At 37.5% G+C, this 12,926-nt stretch overlaps 1 protein-coding gene across 3 annotated transcripts in view; it reads left to right on the top strand.

The window, feature by feature from the left end:
* The window catches only part of LOC131723305 (keratin-associated protein 4-3-like), a 115,523-nt gene extending 104,979 nt beyond the window's left edge, over nt 1–10,544 (top strand). For 2 of the 3 annotated variants that reach the window (XM_059016922.1, XM_059016923.1), the window contains 11 exons: nt 407–517; nt 1,065–1,169; nt 1,630–1,746; nt 2,194–2,274; nt 3,151–3,270; nt 3,710–3,799; nt 6,832–6,945; nt 7,365–7,451; nt 9,094–9,204; nt 9,747–9,851; nt 10,381–10,544. In XM_059016922.1, coding sequence (XP_058872905.1) covers nt 407–517; nt 1,065–1,169; nt 1,630–1,746; nt 2,194–2,274; nt 3,151–3,270; nt 3,710–3,799; nt 6,832–6,945; nt 7,365–7,451; nt 9,094–9,204; nt 9,747–9,851; nt 10,381–10,529 — 1,190 coding nt within the window. In that variant the 3' untranslated portion in view covers nt 10,530–10,544. Of the gene's footprint in view, nt 1–406; nt 518–1,064; nt 1,170–1,629; nt 1,747–2,193; nt 2,275–3,150; nt 3,271–3,709; nt 3,800–4,792; nt 6,743–6,831; nt 6,946–7,364; nt 7,452–9,093; nt 9,205–9,746; nt 9,852–10,380 lie in introns of those variants that run through there. The other variant, XM_059016924.1, reaches the window with a different exon arrangement.
* The last annotated feature ends 2,382 nt before the right edge of the window (nt 10,545–12,926 follow it).

Below are 12,926 nucleotides of genomic sequence, written 5' to 3'. Positions count from 1 at the left end.
GATTGAAGATGTTCTTTATAAGAGGAAAGGAACCATGTGTGTCGGTTAAGACTTTCATCTTTATAAACATCTGTAAAGCTCTATATTATTATGAATTAGTCATTTAACAGATGCTTTTATCCAAAGCAACTCAACAACTGCTGCTGCAGAGTCACTTCCAACAGAACCTCCTTTGTTTTAATGTTTTCAAGTCCTAATAAAAATGCCCTCCCCCACCCCCACCAAGATGAACATGGATGGGTCTACTGGTAACTGGAATATTACATATTTCATTTTAGGTAAATGCAATTCGTATTTGTAAATGATTTAAGTTTAGCAGACCCCCTTCCAATAACCCTGTCTACCCTTTTATTTGATAATGATAAATCCCCACAGCTTTGTTTCATACGTCTTGGTGGTTTTACAGTGCAGTTGATATGCTTCACATGTGATGAAACAACCGATGAAAGTTCCTGTACTCCAGGTCGATGTGCAGCTGGAGCATTCTGCCAGAGTGACTACAAACTCAACGGGGCAGGTAAACGCTTCTCCTTCATTTGGGGTTTCTATTCTTTGTGTTTCCAGTTTGGTTTGGTGCTTGTGAATTCCAGCTGGTGAACGGAGGCCATTGAGAGCAGTTGTGTTCATGTCTAAGGAGTCCATTCCTAGCAATCCTTTTTGTAATCCTCAAATCTAACATTACATACACCTCACTGCTTCATTGCTACTTTGCAGCCACATTTCCCATGTTTAGAGATTTAAAATACATAACATTCTTATCATTAACTGACTATTATTAAGCATGGTAGAACCCTGTTTTAGAATAACGGAACACATAACTTTGTACAGTATCTTATGCCTCACATATTAACTTTCAGTGGACACTTTCTTTTTTCCAAAGCATGGAATATTGTCCCACATGGAAAATTAAAAGCAGTATAGTGGAACCATAATATGTAGATGTTACTGTAGAGTCACAGAGGATTTGATTCTGTATAAATGCCTTGCTTATTGATTTGTCAGATTCACTGATTTGGCACTAGCTGGTTCTGTCACCACTAACCTTGCTTTTCTCCACCTTACAGGAGTGCCTGTTGTCACTAAGTCCTGTGCAGCTGATTGCAAAGCTGTTGACAATACAGCAGACAAAAACGTGAGGACAACTTGCTGCAAAACGGGATTTTGTAATGGTAAGGCTGCTATTAACTTATAAAATGGTTCAATCCCATTTTTTCACTTTAATCTCGGATATGTATATAGTTTAAAAACACCATGGGATGTTTTATTAATTATATTTTTATTAAATATTTGAAGCGAGACAATGTAGGTTTACGTTACAAAATGAGAAACAATGTGTTATAAAAACCGTTTATAAGGTTTAAAATTCATATTCAAGTGATCTAATCCCTAAATCCTCTCCATTTGTATAATGAAGACAGCCCTTCACCCCGCTCAGATAGTTATTTCTACAGGAAGAGGTTTGACTTTCTTAATCTTGCCACATAAAGCATCAGGCTCCTAGTTTAATTAGCCATTACAGATCGACCACAGTTTAGCTCAGTTGAATAGCCCTCCATGCCTTTGATTCTGGATGGCAGTGCAATGAGCTGCTGGAGACCTATTCATTAAACCCTTGTCTTTGTCTTTCAGAAAACGCCTTGAGTTGCAACACTTGTACTAATGAAGCTGACGAACCTAAATGTGCAGCAACAGCCTGCGCTGCAGCTGACACACGATGTCAGAGCACTTATACCCTCACTGCCCCAGGTAAGCTGTGATCACAAGGGGAAAGGTGACTGATACCTGTGTCTCTGTCGCCAGCTCGTTCCTCCTCTGCACATTTAAAAGGACAAGGGCCTGTGGGTCCACTCCATAGTAAATGTATGTTGTGGTATTTGTGAAGTACACTGAGAGTCTTGAAGGTTGCAGGTTCATGATTACAGTCTGAGTACTGAGAGAGAGGACCTGTTTCAGAGCTCAGTAGAGGCTACAGGGGGTGCTTTTAACTTTGGAGTTTTTTCAGAGAGTCAGACATTGCGATGCATGACAGAACATGATAAGCGAAGTGATTTATAAACAGCAAAATATTTACATCCATTATATGCAATTGTGTTGTGACTTCCAGGACCCCCTTGACAATGAGAATACATTTAATGTCAATTGATTGCTAAGGGTATCTGGTGTTTAACCTTGTTTGTTGTATCACTTTTATAGATGTTCCAGTATCAAAGGCATGTGCTCAGGATTGCACACCATCCGCTACTGTGAAGTGCTGCGGTACATCTCAGTGTAACGGTAATGCTAACGTTATTGTTAATTATACAATGGCAGTCACTGAGGCGGCACACTGATTGGTCACATGTTCACATGTTCTAACTGGTGAACTTTAACAAAACACCACCTGGAGGCAAACAAACAAAACAACGGGAATCAGAAATAAAATAAAAAATAAAAGGGCTGTAATCATCCTCCAGTGTAGCTGCTCTCACTCAAACTTGAAACCTTATTGAATACTTGCACTGCACTGTCTCTTTGTGTAGTCACACAACTTCACCCTGGTAAATGAGATCTCATTGCAGAAAGAGATTGCTAAAAAATAGTGATCGTTCAAGTTAATAGTTATAACTCAGCTGCATTCAGGTTAGGCTTTTAGCAGAGATACTGAGATGCATCCAGGTTAGGCTTTTATTATTAGTAGTAATTTAGCAGACACTTCTATCCAAAGTGACTTACAGAGACTAGTGGGTGAACTATGTATCACAACTGCTGCTGCAGAGTCACTTCCAATAGGACCTGGGCTTTATGTCTCTGAAGGACGGAGCACAAGGAGGTTAAGTGACTTGCTCAGGGTTACACACAGTGAGTCAGTGGCTGACCATGGAACCTCCTGGTAATAACCTACTTTCTTTAACAACTGGACCACCAAGCCTCCTTTGTATCATAGGTACTGAGATAAGGGGAGATCTAGTCAATAATAAGGGGAGCTCTGGAAATGTGAAACTTACAAATGTCAAGTAGACAGTAATGTTTTATCAATAGGTCTTTATCAATGTTTCATTTTGAAGAGATTGATAAACGTGTTGAAACACTATCAGGTATGTGTCTATTTGAGCCAGCCGTAGCCCAGCCTCTCCTTCCTTATTCATTGGCTCTCCCTGGCTTGTTTTGCAGTGGACCTCTTGAAATGCTACACCTGCACCGACTTGACAGATGAATCTAAGTGTAAAGATATAACAGTCTGTGGGTTCGGTGACAAGTTCTGTAAAACCACTTATAAACTAACTGGAACTGGTAAGTAATGATCCCTATGAGCCGGGTTTCTCTGAATATAACAAGTTTACCTCACTTCTCTTTCTCTCGTACATTCCTACTTAGTGTTGGCATTAACATGGATTTTTCCAGCAGCTTCTTTCTAAATAAAGACAAGAACATCTTTGCAGCCATCACAAGAGTCAAGTTTACATTGCACTAATATTTCCCACATTCAAGTCGCCATTCAATCAGCTAACAATAGTATTCAAGACAGATAAATGGATCTCTACAATCAGGGCTGTTTTGTAAATGTACCTCCACCTACAAATCCAAGCCAAAATACTTTTATTACATGCTTCCCACTGTCTTTATTCTCTAATACAATGTTTGAAATGGCAAGAGTAACAAAGCCCTGTGTCAATTGATGAGATAATAGTTATAGAATTATGACTAACTTTCTTTTTGGATTCATTGATAGGTGTCACCGTCAGCAAGGGATGTGCATCAACTTGTACTGTAACAACAGCTTTCCCGCGAGATGAGTGCTGTCAGGGAAAACTGTGTAACGGTAATACAGATACTATTGTAATATTGTTTATAAAATTAAAACTACAGGTGTTCTAATACATTTTTTTTGACTGCATATATCTTTATTGTAAAACGCACATATATAAACAGAGCAGTCAGTACTTTTTTTTACACCTTGCTTAAAACAACTATGAAAGCACTTTAATCTGTCAAATGGCATGTACTACTGGGAGAACCTACTGGTTTTGTTTTTACACCAAAAGATAGCCAGTATCTGGTTCTATTAACATGGCCATCAGTTCAAACAAACTACAATACTACTAAGAGTTATAACATAAATAACAAGATATACATGTTTTACTTTGGGTATGAACAAAATGAAATATGTGCTAACCTTTATGCTGGATGGAATTGACCTCAAATTACAAGATGGTTGAGTTCCAGACAATAGAACACACATTTCAGTGTTAGTATCACCTGCCTGCACCATCTAGTGAGCACTGAGACAACAAGCCCTGGTCTCCCCTACTGGTGAAGGTAGAAAATCTTACAATGCCTGTCTGGTAAACTGTTTGTTCCTGCACTAAATAATTTTAGACAGAGACTAGGATAACAAATTGAAATATACGTATCCTTGGAAGTGGACAGGCTAACATCAGCCTTGATTTTATCTCAGAAAGTGACCAGACAGCAGGGTTGGCGATTTTTTTATTTATTTTTAAACCACTAGATTGGCTTTTAAATTGGCCATCAGCCTTCATTTTTGATTTACAAGCAGAACGTACAAACGAGATTGCAACAAAGTTAATAAGCGATTACATTTAACGAGCTATATAAGAAGACACTGTAAGACGCTATAAGCAATAAGACACGACAGTGTGTTGGTTGTGCTAGAATAAGGAGGCTGTGTGGTCCAGTGGTTAAAGAAAAGGGCTTGTCACCAGGAGGTCCCGGGTTCAAATCCCACCTCAGTCACTGACTCACTGTGTGACCCTGAGCAAGTCACTTAACCTCATTGTGCTCTGTCTTTCAGGTGAGATGTAGTTGTAAGTGACTCTGCAGCTGATGCATAGTTCACACACCCTAGTCTCTGTAAGTCGCTTTGGATAAAGGCGTCTGCTGAATAAACTAATAATAATAACCGCACGCCCAGGGGCATAGTAAGGCAGGAGGCCAAGGTTGCTGGGACTTGTTCTTGCCTGTTGATTGTACTGTAATAATTCAATGGCTTGGAATGCCTACCAGCCAATCAGGACGCAGATATCTCCCAACCCACTTTATAATGAAAAATAACCTGTTTGATGCCAGACACACTTTATTCCAATTGTTCTGCATTACTGTATTTACATGAGGCACTTCTGGTTTCAAATGAAAAAGTAAGACTTATAAGACGATGCTGAAGCTGGCTTCTTATTCGCCAGCTTCTTATTCGCATTCCAGCTTCTCATTTGCATCCTGCAAATGTAACACAAATTGAATAAGTAACTGGGGTATTTCAGGGGTTAAATCGCTCTGGGCCACTTATTTTAAAGTTGATTCTCACAAAGGGGAACCCCTCTGTGTCACCCATGGGTACACAGGCCCAAAAACAGACATTATAAATCATTAATAACTACTTTTATAATGTGCTTCAATAATCTCAGCTCCATCCACCGATTTGTCCTTAATAATCTAATTTATAAATGGTTCTATAGCTATTTCTTGCTTGAGCTTTCATATTTATATAGCATCTATTAATCATTAATAAATGGATAATAAAGTGTTTATTAGCAGACCTTATTATAAAGTGCTTTTGATTATTATTAGTCATTTTATCAGACACTTTTATCCAAAGCAATTTACAAAGACTAGGGGGTGAACTCTGCATTAACATCTGAACAAAGACCTGTCAGTGACGGAGCAGCGAGTTGAATCAGGAACCTGCTGATATCAAGACCCTTTCTCTAACCACTGGACCACCAAGCCTCCTTGATGGAACCATCTTGACACACTGAAATAGACTTGCAATTTCAAACAAGAAAAGACAAAAACCTTGAAATACTCGGGTTTCTACCAATAACAGAAGAATTTAAATACACTTTTGTAAAAGAGCTAGAAAATGACAATACAAGAAAAAGAGAAAACTTGCTGACCAAAAACGTACAAAGTCATACAGCATTGTGCAAATGTATCGGAACACCTCAAGATGTGTCATTTCTATGCTTTATATTCCTACCTGTGTGATTTACATTTTTCACTGAGTAATCAGTGATATACAAACAATTGGCACTTGTGTCAAAATGTTAGACCACTTTGTGCTTTAATCTTAAACAGCCATGTGCTCCTTTTCTCTTTGTTTTTTTTAATGCATTGCATTTGTGGCCTATTGAAGTCATCAGTATATTAGTCCAGTTTTACAATTTAGACTAATTTGCTTATTTTTACAATTTTCCAAGGTTTTCAGATTTCTAAAAGCAACCAGCTGTCCAATGATCTCAAAGATAACACAAGTGTAAAGAATTTTAAAAAAAAGCTTTGCAAAGGACTTTGTAATTGATTTATTTATGTATTTCTTGCAAAGGGCTACGCATGTTTTTATTTATTTGTAGTAGCTTCAGTACTTTTTTACACCTTGCTTAAAACAACTATCATTTTATGAGTCAAATGGCAATCATTTTAAATGTTGATTAAATCCTGTAAAAAAAAAAAAAAACTGAATGAAGTGGTCTCTAAACCCCTCATAATTTTATTTTGTATCTATTTGGTCAAACTAGCTTGACAGGGTAACTTCCAGCAGAACCCAGCTTTTAATAAATGATCGCTTGGTACAGCCTTCAGTTACAGTAGAAAGCTCATTGTTGAAGTCTCGCGAGCACCACACCACAGACGCAATGTGATTTTAAAATTGACAATGAGACACTTTTGAAACAACATGACCATACACCCATTGCTGGTACTGGGAATCCAATACTGGTACGTATCCTCGGAAGTGGACAGGGCTAACACCAGAAATGACCAGACTGTGCTGTACTGCTTAATTAACAAGGGTGATATGAATGTGTCATTTGAATTCTTCTTGTGCTTTCCTCACAGTGCAAACCCTGTCATGCTTTACTTGTGCTGCTGGGACTGATGAAGCCTCTTGTACGTTGATTACTAACTGCGGAGCTGGTGAAACATGGTGTTTCAGTACTTTTATAGTGTCAGGTAAAATCAGTGCAGACGCACTCTCCTTCTCCACCTTACACCCATACTCGCTCATTCTCTCCCTTACAATCACACAGACTCATTAAATTGTCAGCATTGGACAAGTGGGGGGGGGGGATTAAACAAAACAAACAAAAAAAACACTTCCTCACATCGGGTGGAAGAATTTTTTTACCAAAAATGTGTGTTAAGGAACAAGATAATGAAGCAAACAATGACAATGATGTATAGAAAACTAAAACCAGGGTTTTAACACTGTGTATCATTTATTACCTTAAGAAAAGTAATAAGTAGGGTTACATTTCCACAATTAAAAAATAAATAAAATGGTCCAATGTTGAACGATGGACAAAGAATCTTGAGTTTGTGGTTATGGGATCTCTGAACAGTTTGAATTTCTTTCTGCATTGCTCTCTTAGGAAGCACCATCACTGTTGAAAAAGGCTGCGCACCCACTTGTGTACCTGACCCACAAACATTCTGTTGCACTACGAACGACTGCAATGGTAAGCCTTTTACTTGTACTATTCATGTTAACACTAGCATGCCTCCTGCTGTTGAAATCAGTACTTTAGACAAGAACTCTAAAGAATGTCTCCCCAATTGAGAAAATAAAGATCTGAATTTAGCTTACATTTCATTTATAGTCAGAAAGCAGGGATTGTATTGCACCAAATACAGGCACTTTGTTTTTAACAAGGGGTAGAAACTTTGGTGTAAAGCTGTGTCACAAAGTTTTTTTCCAGATAATCAGCCAGCACGCTGCACACCAGCCACCATGGATCATATCCTAGGGGCTCTGCATCTGGATGCAGCCACAATATGTACTATTAGCTTGGGATCTGCTGACAAATGGCTAATCTGATTTGCATGTGCACTGTAAGCACACGCATACATGCACACTTGAATGTGAAAAGACCTCAAAGTCCATAATGTTATACCAAATAGAGTTCTACATTTTCCTTAATGTAATTTAATGTGTATTTTTAATAAATCTGCTGAAAATTACGTTACAAATCGCACTGTACACAGGGACATTTTAACACTGTGATCCTCCTATATACTGTAATTAATTAATTTAATAATAACAATAATAATAATAATAATAATATGCTCACGTTGAAAATATCAGCTCTGTAGGGTTTCCTGTAAAATGCACAACACATTATTGATTTCAATAGTTTACAAAAGGACCTGTCAAATTAGCTGTTAGCAGTGGTTAAGGGATTCAGCTGGTTACCTGACTAACTATTCATTTCTAAAGCCTCTGTTATTCATGAGTCTGATTTCTCAAGTACCATTACCACAGATAATCCCCAATGAAATGCATGCACTAGAATGTCAGATTAATACATAGTTATTAATAAACGGTACCATTATTTATTCTCTTACCTGATGGGGAGCATTTACAATTGCTTCTTAGTAAATGGGATTTGAAGTCATTTGTACTTAAGATATTTATTTGATTGTTTCGAAATTTCACACCATTGAGTGTTGTAGTGTAATGGATTCGGTTGTAGGGTCTGTAAGTTTTATGTATTAAGTAGTTTTATTTTTAAACTGATATAGAGATTGAAGATGTTCTTTATAAGAGGAAAGGAACCATGTGAGCCTGTTAAGAACTTTCATCTTTATAAACATCTGTAAAGCTCTATATTATTATCAATTAGCTATTTAACAGATGTTTTTATCCAAAGCAACTCAACAACTGCTGCTGCAGAGTCACTTCCAATAAGACCTCCTTTGTTTTATGTCTCATCCGAAGTGTGCAGATACTCAGATAGGCAGAGGAATTCATTTACATTAAATTAAATTAATTTAAACCCAATTAAACTTTGTGAAACCGTGTTAATTACACCTGCATAACAATTCATTCTACATACTATAGAAACATGTGAAAATATTTACTAAGAAGAAACAATAGGTATAAATTAATCAAGTCCTAATAAAAATGCCCCCCCCCCCAAGATGAACATGGATGGGTCTACTGGTAACTGGAATATTCCATATTACATTTTAGGTAAATGCAATTCGTATTTGTAAATGATTTAAGTTTAGCAGACCCCCCTCCAATAACCCTGTCTACCCTTTTATTTGAAAATGATGAATCCCCAAAGCTTTGTTTGATACATCTTGGTGGTTTTACAGCGCACTTGATATGCCTCACATGTGATGAAACAGACGATGAAAGTTTCTGTACTCCGAGTCCATGTGCAGCTGAAGCATTCTGCAAGAGTGACTACAAACTCAACGGGGCAGGTAAGCGTTTCTCCTTCATTTGGGGTTTCTATTCTTTGTGTTTCCAGTTTGGTGCTTGTGAATTCCAGCTGGTGAACGGAGGCCGTTGAGAGCAGTTGTGTTCATGTCTAAGGAGTCCATTCCTAGCAATCCTTTTCGTAATCCTCAAATCTAACATCACATACACCTCACTGCTTCATTGCTACTTTGCAGCCACATTTCCCATGTTTAGAGATTTAAAATACATAACTTTATTATCATCAACTGACTATTATTAAGCATGGTAGAGCCCTGTTTTAGAATAACGGAACACATAACTTTGTACAGTAACTTATGCCTCACATATTAACCTTCAGTGGACACTTTCTTTTTTCCAGAGCATGCAATATTGTCCCACATGGAAAAATAAAAGCAGTATGCTGGTACCGTAATATGTACATGTTAGTGTAGAGTCACCGAGGATTTGATTCTGTATAAATGCCCTGCTTATTGATTTGTCAGAATCACTGATTTGGCACTAGCTGGTTCTGTCACCACTAACCTTGCTTTTCTCCACCTTACAGGAGTGCCTGTTGTCACTAAGTCCTGTGCAGCTGATTGCAAAGCTGTTGACAATACAGCAGACAAAAACGTGAGGACAACTTGCTGCAAAACAGGCTATTGTAATGGTAAGGCTGCTATTAAACGTTAAAACAGTTCCACCCAAGCCTTAAAATCCACCAAATTGATACATTTTTGGTTTGCTTGTGTATGTTTTATTTTCACATTAATCTTTGATATGTATATAGTTTAAAAACACCATGGGATGTTTTATTAATTATATTTTTATTACATTTTTGAAGAGAGACAATGTTGGTTTATGTTACAAAATGAGAAACAAGGACACAATATTACTAAAGTGTTATATTAACCCTTTTTATTGTTTAAAATTAATATTCAAGTGATCTAATCCCTAAATCCTCTCTTCGTTTGTATCACGAAGACAGCCCTTCTCCTCGCTCACATAGTTATTTCTACAGGAAGAGGTTTGACTTTCTTAATCTTGCCACACAAAGCATCAGGTTCCTAGTTTAATTAGCCATTACAGATCGACCACAGTTTAGCTCAATTGAATAGCCCTCCATGCCTTTGATTCTGGATGGCAGTGCAATGAGCTGCTGGAGACCGATTCATTAAACCCCTGTGTTTGACTTTCAGGAAATGCCTTGAGTTGCAACACTTGTACTAATGAAGCTGACGAACCAAAATGTGCAGCAACAGCCTGCGCTGCAACTGACAAACTATGTCAGAGCACTTATACCCTCACTGCACCAGGTAAGCTGGATCACAAGGGGAAAGGTGACTGATACCTGTGTCTCTGTCACCAGCTCGTTCCTCTTTTGCACATTTAAAGGACAAGGGCCTGTGGGTCCACTCCATAGTAAATGTATGTTGTGGTATTTGTGAAGTACAGTGAGAGTCTTGAAGGTTGCAGGTTCATGATTACACTCTGAGTTGACTTATAAACAATAAAATTAATACAATAGTTAACTGTGGTTTTCCAGACCTGTAATTTGCTCTATATGGCACTTTATCACAGACCTTTTTGCACTGTATTTTAATAAGGGGTTGATATATCACCCAGGCTGTGGGAATCACCTGTGAGATTAATAAAGAGTTCATACGATGGTGGTATTGAGATCTATATTTACATACATTACATGCAGTGGTGTTGTGCCTTCCAGGACCCCCTTGACAATGAGAATACATTCAATGTCAATTGATTGCTAAGGGTGTCTGGTGCTGAATCTTGTTTGTTGTATTACTTTTATAGATGTTCCAGTATCAAAGGCATGTGCTGAGGCTTGCACACCATCCGCTACTGTGAAGTGCTGCGGTACATCTCAGTGTAACGGTAATGCTAACGTTATTGTTAATTATACAATGGCAGTCACTGAGGCGGCACACTGATTGGTCACATGTTCACATGTTCTAACTGGAGAACTTTAACAAAACACCACCTGGAGGCAAACAAACAAAACAACGGGAATCAGAAATAAAATAAAAAATAAAAGGGCTGTAATCATCCTCCAGTGTAGCTGCTCTCGCTCAAACTAGAAACCTTATTGAATCCTTGCACTACACTGTCTCTTTGTGTAGTCACACAACTTCACCCTGGTAAATGGGATCTCATTGCAGAAAGAGATTGCTAAAAAATAGTTATCGTTCAAGTTAATAGTTATAACTCAGCTGCATCCGGGTTAGGCTTTTAGCAGAGATACTGAGATGAGATGGGCTGGGTAACAGTCAATGATAAGGGGAGCAGTGAAATGTTCACATTTACAAATGTCAAGTAGACAGTAATGTTTTATCAATAGGACTTTATCAATGTTTCATTATGAAGAGATTGATAAACGTGTTGAAACACTATCAGGTATGTGTCTAATTGAGCCAGCCGTAGCCCAGCCTCTCCTTCCTTATTCATTGTCTCTCCCTGGCTTGTTTTGCAGTGGACCTCTTGAAATGCTACACCTGCACTGACTTGACAGATGAATCTAATTGTAAAGATATAACAGTCTGTGGGTATGGTGACAAGTTCTGTAAAACCACTTACAAACTAACTGGAACTGGTAAGTAATGATCCCTATGAGCCGGGTTTCTCTGACTATAACAAGTTTAACTGGCTTCTCTTTCTCTCGTACATTCCTACTTAGTGTTGGGATTAACATAGATTTTTCCAGCAGCTTCTTTCTAAATAAGGACAAGAACATATTTGCAGTCATCACAAGAGACAAGTTTACATTGCACTAATGTTTCCCACATTTAAGTCACCATTCAATCAGCTAACAATAGTATTCAAGCCAGATAAATGTATCTCTACAATCAGGGCTGTTTTGAAAATGTACCTCCACCTACAAATCCAAGCTAAAATACTTTTTATTACAGGCTTCACATTGTTTTTATTCTCTAATACAATGTTTGAAATGGCAAGAGTAACAAAGGCCTGTGTCAATTGATGAGATAATAGTTATAGAATTATGACTAACTTTCTTTTTGCATTCATTGATAGTTGTCACCGTCAGCAAGGGATGTGCATCAACTTGTACTGTAACAACAGCTTTCCCGCGAGATGAGTGCTGTGAGGGAGAACTGTGTAACGGTAATACAGATACTATTGTAATATTGTTTATAAAATTAAAACTACAGGTGTTCTAATACATTTATTTTGACTGCATATATATTTATTGTAAAACGTACATATATAAACAGAGCAGTCAGTACTTTTTTTTACACCTTGCTTAAAACAACTATGAAAGCACTTTTATCTGTCAAATGGCAATTATTTAAAATGTTGATTAAATGCTGTAAATAAAAAAAAAAAAAAACAGAATGAAGAGCTCCCTCAATTTTCAAGTACCATTACCACAGATAATCCCCAATGAAATGCATGCACTAGAATGTCAGATTAATACATAGTTATTAATAAACGGTACCATTAATTATTCTCTTACCTGATGGGGAGCATTTACACTTGCTTCTTAGTAAATGGGATTTGAAGCCATTTGTACTTAAGATATTTATGTGATTCTTTCTAAATTTCACACCATTGAGTGTTGTAGTGTAATGGATTCGGTTGTAGGGTCTGTAAGTTTTATGTATTAAGTAGTTTTATTTTTAAACTGATATAGAGATTGAAGATGTTCTTTATAAGAGGAAAGGAACCATGTGTGCCTGTTAAGACTTTCATCTTTATAAACATATTT

Source organism: Acipenser ruthenus, chromosome 54 (assembly GCF_902713425.1).
Source record: "Acipenser ruthenus chromosome 54, fAciRut3.2 maternal haplotype, whole genome shotgun sequence".
NCBI classification, from domain to species: Eukaryota; Metazoa; Chordata; class Actinopteri; order Acipenseriformes; family Acipenseridae; genus Acipenser; species Acipenser ruthenus.
This window is presented reverse-complemented; position numbering and strand designations above follow the sequence as displayed.